At 37.5% G+C, this 20,339-nt stretch overlaps 1 protein-coding gene across 1 annotated transcript in view; it reads left to right on the top strand.

The window, feature by feature from the left end:
• The window catches only part of AK8 (adenylate kinase 8), a 69,137-nt gene that overhangs the window by 14,237 nt on the left and 34,561 nt on the right, over positions 1–20,339 (top strand). Inside the window, exons 5-9 of the mRNA XM_019474062.1 lie at positions 3,289–3,370; positions 4,996–5,067; positions 5,908–6,108; positions 8,948–9,079; positions 11,963–12,052. Coding sequence (XP_019329607.1) covers positions 3,289–3,370; positions 4,996–5,067; positions 5,908–6,108; positions 8,948–9,079; positions 11,963–12,052 — 577 coding nt within the window. The remainder of the gene's footprint in view (positions 1–3,288; positions 3,371–4,995; positions 5,068–5,907; positions 6,109–8,947; positions 9,080–11,962; positions 12,053–20,339) is intronic.

Here is a 20,339-nt window from a genome sequence, read left to right as displayed (position 1 = left end):
GTCTCTGTGAAACTCCATGCAAGGATAGTGATGTTACGTAGATTTATCTGGGGAGAGAATCTGCCTATTCACCATCTTTTTTGTTTTCCAACAAGAATGTGGCTTTTTTTTAATAGCTTTGCAGCTTACTCAACCTACAAAAATAATGTGGGGCGTAAAAGGTTTCTTTCTAATGGGAAATCTGGTAAAGTTTGAGCTTCTTCCATCATCCATACTGCTAATGCTGATGGACTGCAGGAGCTGGGTTGACAGTATTTCTACTGCACTCCTCAGTCTGCTGTTTTCTGAAAAACTCAGAAATTTTAGATCTATACTGGCAAAGCTATTACTGATATTATTTTTTTGCATTATTGTCTGTCCCCTTTCTTCAGATGGGAGTGAAAGGCATGTAATACTTTTTCAAAAATACTGAATGATGATGTGGAAAAACTGTCATGATGACTTGTTTTCCTAAAGGCAGCAGTATTCATGACCTTTGATCTTTATGCTTGTGGCTGAGATTTTTCAGATGTCACGTAATTCAGCATTATTTCTTTGCGCTATCCCTTTTCATTATTCTAAGGCAGTGTCAATTTTGGGTTTTGTAATTAAAAAAAAAACATTGAGGATGTAGAGGTCAAATAACGAAAGAACTTGAATACCCAAGTCATTATTATTGGGGTGGAAAGTGTGGAAGTATGTAGGCTTGGTATTATAGCTGAGAGTAGTGCCAGCAAAGGAATGAGATTTACATTTGGGAGTGACCTTGAGCATTTCGTTTTCTTCAGATTCCTTAAATCTGGAGAGGAAAGTGATGGCTTTGAAAGTACTTCCTTGTTGCTGATTTTCAGCATGGCATGGGTCTCCAAGGAGCACTTCACCTGGCATTCAGGCAACTGCAGAATGCTGTATTTACAGCAGTCTTCATGTGGGAAAGGATTGAGGTTTCCAGCTGAAAGAAAGGGAACAGTGACCACAGAGTAAAGGCATCGTGGAATTACTCACTTTTAGCCTTTGTTCCACCCTGGATGTGATAAGGTGCGATCCATGCATGGATGTAAGGTTACTGCTATCAAGAACAAAAAATAGATGGCTTCTTAAAGAAACAAATTTACCATGTGAAGTTACTAATTACACTTTAATGATAGTCAGGAGGGCAAAAGAGACCAGTGTTTGCATAAAGCATGATAGGCATATTTTAAGTCAGGTCTTGCTCTGCTGTGTCTTGCTTCCTCTTGCTTCGTTCCCAAGCCACTCTCCCTTTTTACTCTTTTTTTTTCTTTTTTCTTTTTTTTTTTATCTGTGACATCTGCTTGGAGCTTGTCCCTCCTGTGATACCATACTACTTGCAGCTGTTCAGACCTCCAGCTCTGAGCTGTGCATGGGGTGCCCTGAGCATACGGCCTTTTTGATGTGTGATAAAACAGAACCAAGCCACTGGGGGTATGGAGAGGGAATGCAGCAGAATATCAATAAACCTGTTCTGAACAAAGCTGCAGCTCTGTGGTGGAATAGACATTTCACTGAAGTGTCAAGTAGATGGATAATGTATTCTAATTAGGGACTGACTGATACCCTGGAACTCAGAGACCTTTGGAAATAAGATCCAAAATGCTAACTATTTTTGTGGTGTGTGTTTATTTTGCATTTCTTTAATGCCTTAAAACATATTTGTTGCAGGAAGCTATTTATTGAGCTATGTTTTCTTACGTTGCAAAAACTTTTAGCGATAATATTGCTTACTGCCTGTTTTAAGGACCTTTGAAATTTGTATGTAAACCTCTTGAATTTTGCTATACATTGTTAAAAAACAATATTCTGTGTTTACCGCCTGTTGCTCAGTACGTGATTTTGAGCAATAAGCTGTAGTGACGTCAGAAGCAATGGTTTTGTGGGGTGGTTTTTCTTTGTTTTGTTTTAGTTTCCAAAAATGTTGCACTTGGAGAAAATGAGCCAGATTTGTAGTCTGTGTAAATTGGCATAGATTTATTGGCTTCAGACCTCTGATGCCATTTCTCCCTAGAAGAGGATTTGGGCCTATATGTATGTTGTACAGGCACAATATATTCAGAACTAGTGCTGAAGTTCCTAGCGTACCGCTAAAAATACTGTGCAGCCTTGCCTCCTGCAAGTCCCAAGGGATAAATTGATTTCTCAGCACCTGTGTGACCTTAGACAGCAGTTCATTCTAATTTGATAGAGCAAACACTGAGAGCGGCAAAAACGGTTTGCAGTTACCCGAGTCTCTTATTTTCTACAGATATCAGCAGGATGACATGTTCCTGAAACCAGGCTAATTAAGGAATTTTAAATAGTCTACTCTATTTTCTTGTATAATTGGAATGTCCCAATTTCGTCCTACAGAAGTCATGGAGATATGTTTCCCTGAAATACTTCTAAATCCTTTGGACCCCATATTGACAGAGCTTCAAATTTATGTGGGAGATGATAATGATTGCTAGCTAATGCAATATTAAAATATCTTCTTTATTTCAGTACAAAGATGGTTTCCAGATTTATTGTAGTATCACAAGGTTATTTTGAGGTATAGGATATAGTGACCAAGGGCATGTGTGGTTAGGCAACTAACAGATAAATTAGCCAAAGTTTAGAAGATTCAGACGAGACTGGGAAGTGGATTAGATTTCAAATACTGTATCACACAGAAACTTAGTGAGGCTGCAGCTCTCCTACGGTATTTCACAGATCTGTAAATGTTTTTTTAAAGATGCTCAATCCAACACTTAGCTGGCTATAACAAGGACTTAAGGGAGCAAAGGGCTCTTTTTTCTTTTTTTCTTTCTTTTGCTCTGTTGCTTCATTAGCTTTGGGAATGCTGGTTCCATTACTGTGAGTTTTCCTGTATAATTTAAGAAAATAATGAAAGCGCGCATATTTTCCTCAGTGTTCTTGGCATTAAATCTGTCTTTAGATTTGTTTAGCCTCTTTTTTTATACACAGTGTGGGCTGGTATCCTTTTGAATATTTCAAAACTGTAGAAATTGTTTTCGGTTGTTTTTATTCAAGATAGAAGTGTAGGGTTTTTTTAAGATTGAAACATGAAAAAAAAATCATTGCTACAGTACATAAGTTCCCATTGCTCTGTGGCAGTGGTATTAGTGCATGCCATTTCACAGAGATATCTGTGCTCCATGTTTGCTTTCTTCTCTCACAAGCATCCGTAACAAATACTGTGCTATTGTGAGATCAGAATGAGGTAATTTTTGTGCAAATATCACTGATATTTAGTGCTAATCTTTGTATTTTCTGTTCCAGGATCAATAACTGTTTCATGTTTTTGTTCAATAGGGATGGATTTTGGAAGGCTTCCCTGAAAATCAGGAACAGGCATGGATGCTGCAATCATCTGGCATCATTCCTAGGCATGTTGGTAAGCAGTACAAGGTTTATGTATGATTGCATCCAGTAGAAAAGGCTAGAAGTGTTTCTCCCCAAAAATCCTCGATAAATTCAATACCAATACTGAAGACGTCAGAATCACCAGACAGCAGAATATTTCAGTATGGTTCAGATTCATTCAAAAACTTGAGGTAACCTGAGAGACTTTAAATCCCGTCTTTCACACGTGAACCCTTTTCTTCTTACACATTAGAGTTCTGTAAATATTTTCTGTGATTTTTTTCTGTAAAAAAGACCACTCCAGCAAGTGTCTCTGAGCAGCTATCTGTAGCTTTGCTTCTGTCCTAGGAGTAGGTCCAAATTTTCTCTGACTTCAATCTCTAGAAATCAGCCTTTAGTGATCCTCAGACCGAAACAATTCCTTATGTACTAAATACAAATTCATCCTTCTGTTGAATTAGAGAATGCAAACTTAGCAAACTTTACTCCACCAAGTGAAGCGGAAACATCATGATTTTAAGCTTGACCTTTTAAAGCATGGGTGGATTCTGACTTGATTTGAGAGGAACATTTGTTTACTGGCAAAGTGCTGATAGACAAGACCTTGACAGTTGCCCTTGCCGTCTAGAAGAAGCCAGTTGTCCCAGATTAATGTAGTTAGAGGACCTACTTAGAATGTAAGAAATTATTACGATTGTGTGGAATACAGTGTAAAATGATAAATGTAGAGCTTGCCAGTGGATAGTGAACAGAACGTTAGTGAACTTGATGAATTGTCACTTTGGATTTGATTTGGATGAGATTTGACTGTTAATGAAGAATTCAGAATCACTGCAATAGAGTTAGGCAAAAATGTTTAATGTCTAGTACTTGCATGTATTTTTAATATAGCTAATGACATCTGAAGTTGAGTTTTGCTCACAATTATATCTGCAACCAAGACCTGAATGAGAATCTTAAAGCTCAGTCTGTCTAGTTAATCAAAAAGAAGATTGAGAGGAGATGAGGTTTGCGGTGTATGAGTACCTTAACAGGGAGAAAAGCATCGGAAAGAGCTATTTGATACAGAGAAGAAAGTCATAAGAACAACTTGTTTGAAACCTGTAATCAAATGCACTGAAAATAGTAATTCAATTACAGCATTTAACTGTGAGGATGATTAACCAAAAACAACCTAAGGAACTGGCAGATTCTCCATCTTTTGATGCTTTCTAATCAAGTTTGAACGCTTTTCTGTGAGGTTATCAAAAAACAAGTTTCACTGGTCTCACTACCAAAGTACCTGGGTGAAAAGTAATTGTTTGTGGTATAGAAGAGAATCAGTCTCCAGTGATGTGTGGGTACTTCCGTCCTAGGCTCCAGATACAATGTAAGTGAGGGAGAACCTTGTTAATTGGTATGGATGATGGGTACTGGACTGGATTAATGTACATTTTATCCCACTATACTGTTTAGGAGGTGAAGCAAAATTCTGATTAAAAGTGAAATAAAGTACTTGCAGGTAGAATACTGGGAAAGGAGAATGAGGCAAATGTGCTTGAAATACATTCATCCATCTTTAATCCTTGGATACATCTAAACAGTTACAGGAAATAAAGCAAGTAACTAACAAGAGCTACACTTTTTTCTTTTTTCTTTTTTTTTTTTTGTGCCTAGTTGTGCTTTATGCTCCAGACACTGTGCTGATTGAGAGGAACAGTGGGAAAAGGCTTGATCCCTTCACAGAAGGTGCAGTATGTGTTTGTTCCTGAGCTGCACTAGAAACTGGAGTGTTGCTTGGTCTCAGAAACATTGTAATACCAGTGGGATTAAAATTTAAATGGTATCCCATTAAGAGCTAGTAGGAATTTATAATTATAAATTTAAACTGTTTGGAAAAAGTATTTGTTGACATTGCATTATTTTCTGTACCAATAAAATATGGGAAAATGTAAAGCTCAGTATTGAGCCTGCAAACAGTAGACTGTGGCAGTACAGAATATTTGAAGGTTAGATCTGTCCATACGAGCTTACATTTTGCTATGCATCTTTGCTAGATCCTGTTTTTTTTCTGAGGTGCAGGTATGCTTGTAGGTAGCTTCCATTAAATGACTGTCAAATAGACTTAGCTCTGTATTGTCTGTTGAGTATCATTATCAATCATCCATCACGAAATAAAATCCTGACTTGCTCAATAAAAAAATCACGTTGGATGTTTTAGGAGTGGAATTAGGAGGGACATTCTGAACTAAAGAAATGGCTTTTATTTGCTATAAAGGAGATTTGCTTATCAAAGGTCTTGCTTAAGGTTCAGTCTAAGAATTTGGAGAGCTATCCCCAGTTCCTGGTTCTTGCTCATCGTGCTGTCTTGGCTACATGGGTGTGCAGTTACCTTGGCCACTTCCTATCTGTGCATCTGCAGAGTAATAGTCAGCTGTCAGTACAATTAGCGAGGGAAGTGCACAGGTTATTGCTTGTGCCACAATATAAAGCTTAAACAAAGACCTTGATTTTGCTTAGGAAACATGTGGAGCTGAGCAAGACCTATTAAATCATCCTCTTAGTTCCTAATCAGTGTCTGACTTCTAGAGGTGTACCATACGACCTTTGACTGGCCAAGTGATCCGCTGGTACAGCGACGTTTGGTGAAACCAGAAGATCTATCTGAACAGGAGATGTCAAAGAAACTGCTGGAATATCACAGAAACTTTCCTGGGGTTTTCCAGATCTACCAAAAAGTTTTGAAATCGATCAATGCAGACCAGCCCTCCATGGATGTCCTCTCACAGGGTAAATACGTATCTTTATGGCAGATCTGATAGTTGATAAACTCTTATTTGAAAGGTAGTTCCTAGATGTTAGAGACAGTTTGTAGGATTAGGATTAGTCAACACAGATGGCTCCCAGCTGAGTTGTGTTTTCTAGCACAGCGTTTGGGCTCTTCCTGGTAATTATTTTACAGGACTAGATAACTGGAAAGTCTTAGTTCCACAGTCCTGCCAAGGAACAGCTGACTCAGAGCAAATGTCACGGTTATTTCTGCGAGAGTCTCTTCTAAAAGGCTGCATTGTGACTCAATTGTTAATCTCCCAGAGGGCTAGTACCTTCCACAAGTCTGATAACAAGAAGTAGGAGTAGTTCAAAGCCGGTAACATTTCATTATTTAAAAGCTGTTTGTGCTGGTAGCTTTTCTGTTCAACAATTCTTGTTTGCCTTTGCTTGACTGTAATGCAATCTGACTTTTAATGTTGATTCTTCAAGAAGAGAATAAGGAAACTGCCAGGAAGACCAACTGATAATGTACTTTGTAGCTGTCAGTCTGTAGATGATCTGTTATATCCCAGTAATTTTGCATCTCAAAAAGGTCTTTTTTTTAATAACAAGTGCTGCACTTTTAAGATAAACAAGTAGGAAGTTTATATTCTGAATTTACACATTAATTACCTCTAAATTACTTAATTAAATTTAAAAGTTCATATCATCATTCATAAAGAATTCATGCCTTGAATTGTAAATAAAAATGTGAGTGCCTGAATATTAATTATTATTAATTAATAATGTAGTGAGATAAATGGAAAACTGGAATGAAAAAATCCTCTCTAGATCTTTTTTCTGCAGTGCATTGCCAGTGCACCAGGCGGCCAGCCTTTTTTTTTTTTAAGAATAATTAGATGTGGAGACTGTCTAGGGGATCATTACTCCTAATTAACTTGGTTATTTACTGCAAATTAAGCATCATTTGTAAGCAGGGTGCTTTGCCTGTAATGTTTGTGCTTTTCAATACACTGGGTTATGGAAAATGTTCAGAATAACTAGAGCACTCCTTGGGTAGCTGATACTTGGGTTTTAGGAAGCTATACAGCAAACACACTGTTTTCTGTTATGCTTTTCCAGGTTTTTTGTTAAGTATTTTTATTGCTACAGATAGAGTTAAAAAAGAAAGAGGAGCTCTCTCGTCAATATTAGTATTATGGATTGTTTCATACAATTATAAAATTTTGTAAACTCTTAAACTTTAATGCAATTACTGCTAACTTATGCTAGGATATGTGACATCAAATTCAGTTGTACAGTGTAGTATCCCAGCACAGCTTGTGGCACTGGAGAAAGAGATGTATACAATCCCATGTGGTTGCAGTTTGAGTTAGTTTCTCAATGCTTTAGGTCCACTATCTAGAAGTAGCAGGGCTCTTGCTCCTCCAATAGCAGGGCCATTGCAAACTCCAGGAGTTTGCTGGAGATGCTTCTTTATTACAAAAATAATTTATAATGATACCAAAGTGTCTAGCAGAGGGTTCTCAGAAAAATTGTTAGTTAGTATACAGCAATGTGTTAACAATGGTGGTTAAAATACTGATCCTTATAATGTTCTCCATCAATCCTTTTGTGATCTTTTTTTTTTTTTAAAATATGGGCTTGTGATTCATACAAACATTAATGTCTAAGACTGTCCTATTTGTTAGACTAAAATACCATTTTATTACAAGGACTCTTTAGTCTAGAGAGTCTTTTTATTTGAACTGAAAATGTCTGGGCTAACGCTTAATTGTATCCATTGCAATTACAGAGGAAATCAAAGCCTGTGTAGGTGTGCCCATGCTGCTTTAACCATGGGTAACCACGGCAGTCAGGATACGGTGGCATGAACTTTAGCCTTGGCATTTGAATCTGTGGCCCCTGGAAAGCTTGCATAGCTTGTGCTGAAGCTTGAGCTGCTGTCTTCACTAGTATTGTTAGCCATAAAAGGGGCACGGGGAGTAAGAGTGTTTGGCTACGTCCAAATACGATCCTAATTCGTCCTCACTGCCAAGCTGTGTCTTCTTTTAGCTTCTTGATGATCCATCAGGCTCTCTTTTGAGATCGTAACAAAGTTCAGATCTCTATAATACAGCAATGTTGATGATACTTCACATGTCCTGTGGTCTTTCCAAAGCTCTCATAATCTGTAGATTGACCTGAATGTAGTATTTCCTACTTGATACAAAATGTAGAAGAATGATGTCCAGCAAACAGAGGGGAATCGGACAGGGAAGCTCAAATAGCCTTTACATGTTACGCAAAAATGATGGACAAAAGAATAAAATCATACTCAGTTATGTGTTGTCAATGCCATATTGTGTCGTGACATCCTATGCTACAGGTCTATAATACTGTAATTAGGAGTCCGTTAATCACACACACACAGCTGGATAAATGTCACGTTAATTTAACATCCTGAGTTTTTACAGTTAAATATTTGTTCAGAACTGCAGAAAGTATCAGAAGTATTTATCTCCCTCTATAATTTGCATGGTAAAATTGTACCTATCAAGCAAAAATTACTTCTGCTAAAAACAACATAGTAAAAGAGCAATTATTAATTGAATCTGCTCTTTAAAATGGTTTGACATCTACTGATGAAAGAAAGTATAGGAGTGTAATGATAGTAAGATTTCAAAAGTGCCTCTCAGTGTAAGTTGCTGACATGTCAGTTTTATCAGTCCTGACTTTGATTGGAGTATCTAGATGTTTCAGTGATAAAATAAATGATGATCCACACGACAACCTTTTTTAAAAAAAGAGACACGTTAATTTTTTTTTTTTAAGAAACAGGATATAAACTATTTCTTGCCTTTCTCTGATGTTCTAGTTCTTACCTATGTCCAAACACGGCACCGATCAGCCGCCCCCTTTACACCACGGATTCTCTTTTGTGGACCCCCAGGCAGTGGGAAGAGCCTGCAGGCAGCACTAATAACTCAGAAATACAATGTTGTCAATGGTAAGTTCTCAGTTAATATGCACTTTGCTCAATTCCCCCTTTCTCTCTTTTTGATCATTTATCTTTTGCTGTCTGTCTGTCTGTCTGTCTTGCTCATAAAATTTCTCTGTTTGTCCATTGCTACGGATGTCAAATTTTTGAGGGAAGTGAAAAGTATTTCAATGAAGAAATATAAACCAATAGAGCATATATTCTGTGACAAACCAGCTCTAACATTTTTCTAGTCTTCATTTTTTATACCCTTTACATCAGTATTTTTCCATGTGTTAGATTCCTGTAGTGCTCTGAATTCTTCTGTGGATCAGTGGATCATGAGTAATATCTTTGCAGTTTCAGCTGTCTGACCAAAATTGGGGCACTTTTAAAATAGAATTTACTCTGAACTTTAATGAAGACTCAAGTTCTGTGCATCTGAAGTAATGTGTTAGAAAAGGAAGCAATTATTTAAAAGTGCGTTCTCTTTCTTTTGTAAAGGAGGCCCAGAAAATTCTATATGAGGCTTGTTGATGGTTACCATGCTAATGTTACAAAGTCCTATAATATGAATACACAGCTTGGTGATAGAACCAATGCAATATGTGCCCGTGTTCTATCATGTCTTCTAATAGTGGAGTAGCCATAAATTATTTTAAACAAATGCCTGATATCTGTAAAATTTGCTGATTAGTCATATCCTCTTTGTTAAGTAAAATGCAAGTTTGTTTCATTAGTATTCTTTCAATGTATACCAAATAGAAAAATCAGAATTAAGCAGGTAGTGATTTTTTTACCTTCGGGAGATTCTTTAATTAGTGGAACTCACTCAGTTGTCCATAGCAATGTGCCAGTTTGCCAGTGTCTTCCCTGAACTCCTGGTGAAGTCAAAAGATTTCACTGAACCTGGATTTGGCTTTACATGTGAATAATAGCTTCAAGATCTGAGCGGTATTGTTTTCAATTACAGGTTTAGTAGATCTGCTCAGAAAAGAAATACATTTTTTCAAGTTCAAACTTGAACCTTCAGAAAAAGCGTATGCTTTCCATATAATCATTCCAACTAATGGCTAGATTGTAGGTTTGTGTAGTTCCGTTAAAGGCACAGCGACAGCTATGAAACTGTGTACCTATCAGTTTGGGGTTCTAGGTTTAGTATTTTTGTATTTTAAATCTTTATTATTATTTTAGTGTTTAAAAAAAACCTCACACAAATATTCCTAAAATGATATCCAGTGAACTTGAAAAAGGTAAATTTGAATTATTTAAAAAACTGTTACAATACTGATAAGTACAAATAAAATTGGTAGAATGTTTATGATACCAGTTAATATTACCGTGTTTTATAATTTCATATTAAAAATAAATATTTGTAGATTTATTCAAAGCTGTATTTTTAATAGTTGTGTAATTGGCTTAATGAAAAATAAACACGTTTGAATGTGTTAAAGAAAAATTAACTTGTTTCTGAATTTTTTTTTGAACTTTATTTCTAAAACTGCAAGTTTGAAAGTGTTTTCAACTAGGTCAAAATTCGCATTTTTTTTTAAAGTAACTACAATATGAGAGAGTTGCAGCTCTTTTTACTAAATACCATTACCACTGCTTTACCCATATGTTGAATTTTATTTTAAGTATACTGTAAACCAAATATTAGAAGAATTAAATATTTAAATGGGAGTCAGAAGACCATAATTTTTCAGAATAGTATTCAGCATATACTTAATTTCCAATTAGGCCATTGGGATTGAAGCACAGGCTTAAAAATTTAATCCTATGTTTGAGTAGTCTCATGAATTGGCTTGAATTTAGGCGTATACGTATTAGTTGTCTTAAGTTGGGGTCTATGCATTGAGTTTCTGTTATGTTTTTACACCATTTATTGTGAATATGAATTTGCTTCTCCAGGACAACTAGAGACTGTTAAAATTTGTGTTCATCCCTTGTCACTGAAACATTAAACTTCATCAACTTTGTCGAAGAAATGTTCCTGTGGAGTATTCTTACTCTTGTTTGCTAAACAGTATGATTAACAGCCATAAAGCAGATGAAAGGACTTGCTTCTTTTTCCATTAAAGTCAGTGCAGCTGTAGATGTTGGTGCTATTGATTTCAGAAAAGGTGGAATCAGCTTACGATTATTAATTGGAAGGTCGTGCAATAATGTACAGAGTGACTGTTACCTAATATTTACCAAAACTGAGTTGAAACTAGGACTTGTTGTGATGTTGTCTCCATGCCTTAGTTCCCTCTCTGTAAAACAAGGGTCAGGACTGTTGTATCTAACTCGCGTGGAGCCGTTAGACTCAATAACTTTGGTCAGAAAGTGCTCTCCAAGCCCAAAGTAGCAGTATTTCATGTACAACTGTCCTGACTAAAACTTTAAATCTGCATCCCCTGGTGTTCTGTGTATTTGAAGTCAATGATAATGTTGCATTAGCACAGTTTTTTAAATATAATTCTTACATGATCATTAAATGATCCAGGGAGTCGCTTCCTTGAACTGCATATTATCCTGCACTTCCAACAGTGTGGTTCAGATGCTGTTCAGCAGGTGTAACTTTATTCGGTAATTATAAGTTTATAAAAAGTGAAAACCGCTAGCAATCCCTTGAGTTATTTCAGAAACATATTTGATTAATATCTTTCTTTCTATCTCTGTTTTTAATATGTTCTTTGCCAAATGTATTCTTTTTTATTCAGCATTCTCCCCTGCGCAGTCTCTTTGCTTTTTGCTCTGCTTGGCCAAAAAAAAAAAAAATCCTAACAACAAACCCAAAAAACCTACAACTTTTATTTTATTCAGTGACCTTATTCCAGTATGCAGCTTCTGGTTTGTTTTTTTTCTTTTCTTTGTTGCTTCCTTTTTAAAATTTAACCTTGTGTCTTTTTTGTTCTTCCTTCCTGTTAGTTTGTTGTGGGCAACTGCTAAAGGAAGCTGTTGCAGGCAAGACAAAACTTGGAGAACTTGTTAAGCCTTATATTGACAATGGATACCCAGGTAGGGCACACTGTTGTCTCATTACACTGTAGTTACAAATTTGTGGTGAAAAATAAATTGTGAGTGAATTTTTCTTGGTCAGGTTCTAATGTGAGTTACATCAGAGTACTCTGGAAGATGATTAATTCCATTCATTACATGTGATTTGTAGCACTGCGAAACAGAAGTTAGATTTCTAAGCTCTTTGATATCTTCAAAGAAAATAGTTCGCTGTTCCAGTGAAATTCAGATTTCTTGTACACATTCCAAAATGTGAATTCCATGTTTTTAGCTCAAAATCAAAATCAAAATTCTGATATAGATGTATAATTTTAAAATGTTTAAACTGTTATTTAAAGCACAGTATTGTGTTTCATTTTTATTTCAAGTGGGCTATAATTAAGACTCCGCTTTTATATGTGGATTTTGACTTTTAGAATGCTACTGTAGATTCCTCGACTTTCACGCAAATATTTTAAACTTAAAAATAAAATTTCTTTGCACTTCATTTCTATCAGCATTTTTGGTTATAGGAGGGTACTACCACAAAGAATATCTAAGCATACTTTGCTTTTGGAAGGCTCTGCAGTGAGTTCAGATAAATCATGAATACTGTAAGCTCCCTAGGGCAGCAGCTTAAACTTACATGTTTGTTAGTTGTCTTGCACAAGGATAGCTCTCTGTATGTGGTGGGTATTAAAAATCAGAAAAGATCCATAGTTCTAAAGGATAAGTTGCATTTCAGTAGGGTGGAAGAATGTTTATTTTGCCAAATTACAAGGCCTGGAAGAGGAACTTTCAGTCCTGTTTCTGGCAACAGGCCAAATGGTTACCAACGATACACATGTAAGGAGACAGTCTTGCTGAAGATCAAGAAATCTTGGTTAAGCTTCAGTATTAATGGAATTTTGAGCACACACACCCCCCCCCAGAGCAAAGAGAAATCTTAATTGTCTTTTTTTTTTTGGCAAGGAAAGTCATTTGGTGAGGTGGAAAGCTTGGAAGTCCCCTTTTTTGCACAATAGCTTAATTCTGAGACTGAATTACACAGATCTGAAACATGAGCCTATAAAATTAACTGAGGTTCCCTCGATACCATACCAAGAGATTCAGTACTTTTCTAAGCATTTCAAAAAGACCTTTGGCAGCCTGCAGCTTTGGGTATTCCCTCTGTCAGTCACTTTATCAAGCCACAAGGTAATACGTTTTAACTCTAAACTTCATCTCTAGTGAATGGATTGCATTTATTCGCAATACAGTAACTCGGCTAGTTCAATGCATTAATTTTCTGTGGCAGCCAACATATTGCTGGGACTAGGAGCTTATGTGGGAACCACGGGAATGGAAAGCGTGAATCTCTACAGCCGGAAAGAGAGAAGCTGGGTCCTCTGTAGCATAGGCACAGAGATCTAGGAGAGGATTTTCTGATTTAGAGATACTGCTAATCAGAATGGCCATTTAACTCAAAGGCAAGAGATCTTAGCGTATATTAATTGCAATGTATCCTAGATCTTCATGTATGGAAATAACTTCTTCATGCGTATAGTCTGATTGAACCTGAATGTGGCTACTTGTGTACGAAGTCTAACTCACATATGGAGATCATTTTAAGCTCTGGGCCTGTGTCTTTTTCATGGTATCCATTAATTTCAGAATCTTATGTGTATACTGTAATTCCACTTTCTTCTCATCTCTGTGAAGCAGAGGACAGCCACTGTAAATACCTCGCGCTCTAAATTTCAGTTATGGCTGAGATGTGAGTTTGGATGATCTATTTATTCAAAGATAGGTCCTTTAAGAGCTTTCTTTACTAAAATGCTCTTTATGTATTTTATAAACTTCATCTTAACCATTAAAGTTCCTTAAAGGAGATACCAAAAATATTCCCAGTAGAGTAAAATAATTGCACAGATTGTAATTTTTAGCCAGTCCTAAAAATATGCACATCCTTAGTCCAAGGGAGCTGCTTTCATTTCAGGAAAATGAAATTGAAGTTGTAATTCCTTTCTTCCTCCAAATTAGAAATTATTTCAGATTTAGATTAATTTTTTAAATATAGCATATAAAGCTGTACAATGCTTCTGAATGTTAATGGGAATCATAACTATATTTCTGTGCATTGTGCTAAAAAATTCTCCCTTAGTTTTTGCTTGTGTGCACATATATTTTATTTGGTGCGACATACTACAAAATTAAGGGCTGAATAAAAGTAAATATTATATAGCAATACCAGAAATAATAAGTTCTGTCATTTTGCTAATCCTCCTCTCCCAGGGATAACAAAGAATGAATTTACATTAGTAAACACTAACAAGAATTCATTACAGCCCTCGCAAGAGGCTTGGAGAAAATGAAAGAACACAGTGTACTGAAGAAGAAAGATGAGCAAAGGCTCCTTACTGTCTTGCTACAGAGTTACAACCAGGTTAATACAAAGGAAAGATTCTCACACTATTATTGACTACATTCAGTTTCAAGAAAATCGCGTTTGAATGGAGTTAGTTTAGTCAATAGCAGCCAGTGTTATAACTGGAAAAGCAATTAGAACTTCAAAATTTTCATTGCATTTCTAGTTACGTACCAAGTAAGCGTAGTTGTTCCTTTGGGCAAGGAATCGTGCAAGTGATAGTGTCACAAAATGCCCTGGAACCAAAGACAGACCACGAGAAATGTTGCGCTCAGATCATTACTAGTCAAAATGAAACTAGTGCCGTAAAATCTTGAGGGCATGCCTCATATATTCTTAAAATGCTTGCCCTGGGGACTGATCTGAGTGTGGTTTCCCTTCTTGTGGACACAACTGATTGCATACAATTAGTCATTTAAGATATGCCAACAGGGTATGTTGTGGTGTCAAAAAGGCTCAGAAACCAGCTTATTCAAAGCTAACTCATTACTGAGTTATTGAGGCTGTCCACTGTCTATTCTGTTCCAGTTCTGGTTGACTAACTCAGATCTCTTCTTGGTTTTAGGATTCACAAACATTCTTTGTGTTGCTTTTTCCTGTAATGCTGCTTCATGTATACAACCTGTATTTCAAGAACAGCCCAGACAATTATATTCACCCCCGAAGGCAACTCAGTGCATTCCCGTTTTCTGTATTTTCTAGCGTTTGCTCTCTCATAAAGGCCTTATTTCTTGCTTTATCAAGCCTCTCAATTTTGTATATGGTGATTATTTGCTTGATGAAGGTAGCATAGATACTTTTGAGCCCATTAATTTTTTAATTCCCAGGACATTCTAGTCTGCAGTTGGTGCACACTAGATATTTCAAAATGCGTTTTCAGGGAAAAGTTCAGCAACCTGACTGCTTTCTGTCTGTCATAAACATAGAGTTGTTCCTTGGACAACCAGTCTGAAATGCACAGGCTTTTCCTTTAGGATATTGTGGTTTTCACTGAATACTGGGCAATTATTGCTAACCATAGTCTGGGCAGAAAATTACCAGCGTTGGAGTCTGATACGCGTCTTCTGATCACTAACTCCAGTTAATTTAAGTCTTGGTCAATAAAGCTAAATTTAGCACACACTGTTTGCTTGGGCAGCCTAGGAAGACTTCCATTTGGAGTAAGAGGTGAGCGTAGTGGCCAGAACCCTTCCCTAGACAGCAAGACAACTCACATAAATTAATTCATTCAGTTTGATTCCTTCTGAAATGTTGTGAAGAGACTGTTCCATAGACTGGTCCCCCCCTTCTAGTAATTCAGGCTGTGGACAAACGATGCATATGTAGATAGCCCGTTCATAGACCCCACTGGCTTGATGAAGATCTTTATGCAGAACTTGTGTCCCCGGGTTCCTGTAATTCTGAGGAGGAATAGACTGCGTTCTGGACCTGTCTCATTGAAAACATGGGCACGCATTAATTTAAAGTTCCAGCTGCAGTATCTACGTTCACCATTTTAAAGGTGTGTCAGATTTTGATACCCTGTGAGGAAAAAAATCAACTGCAGAAAGCATTTCTGCTTCCCCTCCCCCTCCCCCCCAAATGTCCCTGGTGTTTGCCCCTTGAGATATTTGCATTTTATTAATGAAAATAGAAGCAGAAGCATTTTGGCATTGGGGGCATCACAAAAATAGGAAAGGTCATCAGCCAGTTGAAACAAAATTTGCATGCCATTCTGTCTGTTCAGTTTTCCATGTTTTTATGGTGAAATAGCGTGGAGCGATCGCTGCTAATTAATATATCTGTTTGCAAGGCTGCAATAAATGGAGCCAAGAAAAGTGAGATGACAGGAAAACAGCATGAAGAGCAGGGAGAAAAAAAACCCACTCCCAAACCACTAAGATTCTACTTTTCAGCTGGGAGAACTGCTATTAGTTTGGGTAATTGTTTTTTTCCACCAAAATGAAGATTCAGGTGGTAAAGAGAGCTGATTCACGGAAGACAGATAACATTGCACTGTTCGCAGCCTGTTAGAGCTGAACACACTCAATCTGTGTTGTTTTTTCCCCTTCCTTTTTCTATTTGTTAAGTAGTAATATCTGAAGCTGTCCCCAATGGCAGTCTGCATGTAGGGGGTAAAATCTGGAATTCCCTAATTTCTCCTATTTTCTAATAAAAACTATTACTGTACAAATGTAGATTCCCCCCCCTATTTTAAATTGGAATGGTTTTAAAGGGGTGCTTTTTGGTGTAGCCTCTGAAAGTTGGGATCCCCTGGTGATTGTGATCACAGTCTCACTGAAAGTACTTGGGGTTTTTTTTGACATCAAATTAATATTCTCATCACTAAGTGTGAAGTACAGATTTGACAATAGAGCAGCTTCCTCTTTGTTAAAAACTTGCAAAGAGTTTCAGAGTTGAAAGGCTGAGTAAATCTTTATATCTGAGGAGGTAAGCTTAGTGTTATTTCTTGTTTTTAACAGCGCTGTACTGGCGAGCTGCAAGCTGTCTGAACATTGGAGAGAGACCCTTTGGGAGCTCCATTGGTTTTCAGCAAGTCTTTGCATGCAGTGTGTTTGTACTAGCTGAAGACAGCGCATGGCTCTCTAAATAATTTACAAGTTGATTAATAGACTCACATGGGTATAATTAGAAGAGGGAGAGACAGCAGCTACAGTAACGGGTACAGTGCTTGGGGGAACTAGAGACTTTATTTTTTTTAAAGAAACTTTCTAGGGTGCTGGGCGTTTGAAGATAAGTTGGGAAGAGCTCAGTGCCTCTTCTCTTTTGAAGTGGAAATAGGACAGTTTGAATCCGTCGAGTTTAATTTTTCACAAGCTTTAGGGGCCCTGCAGTGCAACTCCCTTTTTATTATTGAAAAAAACTCTCCATTTTTCTTTCATTTTTCACACACATGCACACACGCACGCAGAGCCCAAACAGTAGCTAATAAACAAATTGATTTTCTACTTTATTTAAGTTAGTTTTATAACAATGCTATATGTTCACCTATATATGCACCTCAGTCACAAATATACTGTGTAAAGTTAGAGAGATTTATGAATACACCGTACTTTAATGTATGCATTTTTAAGAAACCTTCACCTCTGTTTGACAATGCTTTTGAAGTAGCTCCGTTTTCAAGTCAAACTTTTGACTTTTCCTCTGGGACTGCTACAAAGATTTTTTTTTATGGAAAATAGGTAGCAGTCTTTTTTCCTACTAGGAGAAAATTGGTGGTCAAGAGAACAAAATAAAATTTAAATAATTTTTTTTTCTGTTTTAGGTGTCCATATTTTAATAAAAGATGCAAGGTTGTAGAATAGAAAGTTTTACATGAAGGCATATAGGCAGTAAGCTGTCATCTTCTTTCCTGAATTTTACTTTTTTTATGTGTTGAATCACTACAATATGATACATCAGAGTCCCTTTTTCCTTTATTTGAAAATCTAGAATATATTTTTCTTTATTCTACACAACATGAAACAATCAAAATTGCTCTATCTGGCTAGCAGATATTCAGGGCTGAAGTAACACTGGGGAGACTCAGTCTACAAGGACATTTTTAAAGGTCACCCCATTTAAGGGGGGGACACCAACAAAAAAAAACCCACCCCAAAAAGCCAACCCTGGAAGCCAGACCAGACAAAATAAATGTGATTTTATTTAAGAGGCTAGCGCAGTTGTTTTCTGGAGCAATTGTGATAATCAGTCAGTTAGTGGGTATGGTCCTGCCTATATAAATTTTGCCAGTCTCCTGCTTTTGCAGCAGTATTCACCATTATTATTGTTACCGGAGTATCGATAGTCCAATATTAGGCATCAGAGCTCCCAGGGATAGTGCTGCTGGAGTCTGTGGGTTTGCATGAGGGAGGGGGTAAAACAGGTTGTAAGGTAAAACGCATCAGATGCCCACAGTTCCCATTTTTGGTCAGCGGGCATCATTGTGCGCCACCAAAGTGCCACAGACCCTCATGGATTTGAGTGAAGTTGTGGTCCTTGGCCATACAGGGCCTCATGCTTGTCGGGGGCTTTTAAACAGCAAAGCACAATATAAATGCTAAGTATTAATCTTTTCTATTTATTTTGATCTTTATTGCTGATAGTCATTGTTAAAAAAAACTTAGAAATGTGGTGTTTCCTTTCCTGATGCTCTTCTTGCAGCACTAGTTCCTCAGCAAAGGGCTGCTGACTTGAATTCTGTTTGGTTTTCTGTTTGGAGTTTGGGATGGGGAAATCACATGAGTTTTTATAAGACAACTGGAAGGAAAAGCATGTTGCATATTGGCAGCATATGGTCTTTGGAGTTTAACGTCAAATTCTGGCTTTGGCTCTATTTCACTGGGTGCCATACATACAGCATCAGGCTCCTGTATGAAACAGACTTTTTTTTTATGACAAGCAAAACGTTTAATAGCTCTTGTGTATCACTTTACATTTTCGAATGTCCCTTTCACGTGGCTGGTAGGTGTCAGGAGGAGCAGCAAGGGGAGAGACAGGACTGGGCAGCTGATCCCACTGTTGGGGATCTAGAGTGCGTGCTGGCACCAGGCATCACTGGTAAGGGACGACAAACCCCTTAACGTCCTCACTCCTCATCACATGGTGAATCGGTATTTGGTATGGAAAGCCAAGATGTTTTTCACCATGTTTATTGGACCAAATTTATTCTTTTTTGAATATTATCACTGCCAAAAAGGGGTTTGTAGGCCAAATTCTGCCCTGTCACAAGCCCTGTGTTCTTCAGTAGAGCTGAACTAGTTTAGCAATAAAGAGGAAATAGGGAACTTGGTTGATAATGGAAATGATGTGTTAGATGGGTTAGAACTGCGGTTGCTGTCTTGCGTCTAGCTGTATTAGCTCTGCAGAAGCTGAAGGAGTAGAAAGAAGTAGTGGAAATACGCATTTTGCTACTCGTTTTAGAAACTTTCAGGTTAGAAATATCCCTGTGAGGTAATTCAGAGTAGCCTTGGTCTTGCAGGTGGGTAAACTGAGGCAGAAAACCTAATTCAACTCGAGCCACGCCGCAATCAGTGAGCGAGGGTGGATGGGAACCCAGGTGTGTGGATCTTGACCTCAGTGTCAGCCCACTAGATCATCCTGCGACTCACTGATAGCCTGTGCCATTAGGCAAACACACGCAGGCACTGAGAACATCGCAGAGGCTCTTTTTAGGGGGAAAAAAGCTTTTTGTGTTTGTATGCTGGATACTCAATTTGGACTGAATTTCCATTGCTAAATCGGAAGATGCCACTGACAGGTAAAGCAGTGTAAAGGGCTGGAATCTATCTAGCCGCTAAATGCAATCAGACGTTGATTCCTGAATCTCCGGCTTGATAACTGCGAGAAAGCATGATGCGCTCCTTTAACATGCATTTCTGCAAGTCTTGATTTATCATGTATCATTTGATCGATGGTTTGGGACCGTACCTGCTTTAAAAATGTCTTCGCTTCCTCTTTAATACCGTTAATTCCTATTTTAAATGACTAAAAACCTCCTCCAAAAAAAACCCCCAAAAAAAAAAAAAAAAAAAGTTCTAATATATATGAAGAAATAAAAATATTTAGAATGTGGAAATATTTTATCATATTGTTTATTTTACTGTATTAAATAATTATTCCAACTCTTACAGGAAGCCATTCTCAGCAGTGCTGTGTACGTAAGACGAGCGAGTGGAGGCTGTATTCCTGTGTAAATTTTCCATTTGATGGAATTACTGAATAAGTGTTACGGTACTTTGCAAACGCCACGGCAGTATTGTTATTTGCCACGTTGCCTCTTTATCAGCCGGCTTCGCATTAGCTTCGAAAATCAGGAAACCGGAGACGCTTTCCCGTGACAGCCCGGCGGTGTCCGCAATAACGGAGGACTGAGCGGGCTCGGGGCGGTCTCCCTTTCCGTGAATTACCGAGATTTCGGCG

The sequence above is a fragment of the Aptenodytes forsteri genome, unplaced genomic scaffold (genome assembly GCF_000699145.1).
Source record: "Aptenodytes forsteri isolate BGI_AS27 unplaced genomic scaffold, ASM69914v1 Scaffold136, whole genome shotgun sequence".
In the NCBI taxonomy this organism is placed as follows: domain Eukaryota; kingdom Metazoa; phylum Chordata; class Aves; order Sphenisciformes; family Spheniscidae; genus Aptenodytes; species Aptenodytes forsteri.
This window is presented reverse-complemented; position numbering and strand designations above follow the sequence as displayed.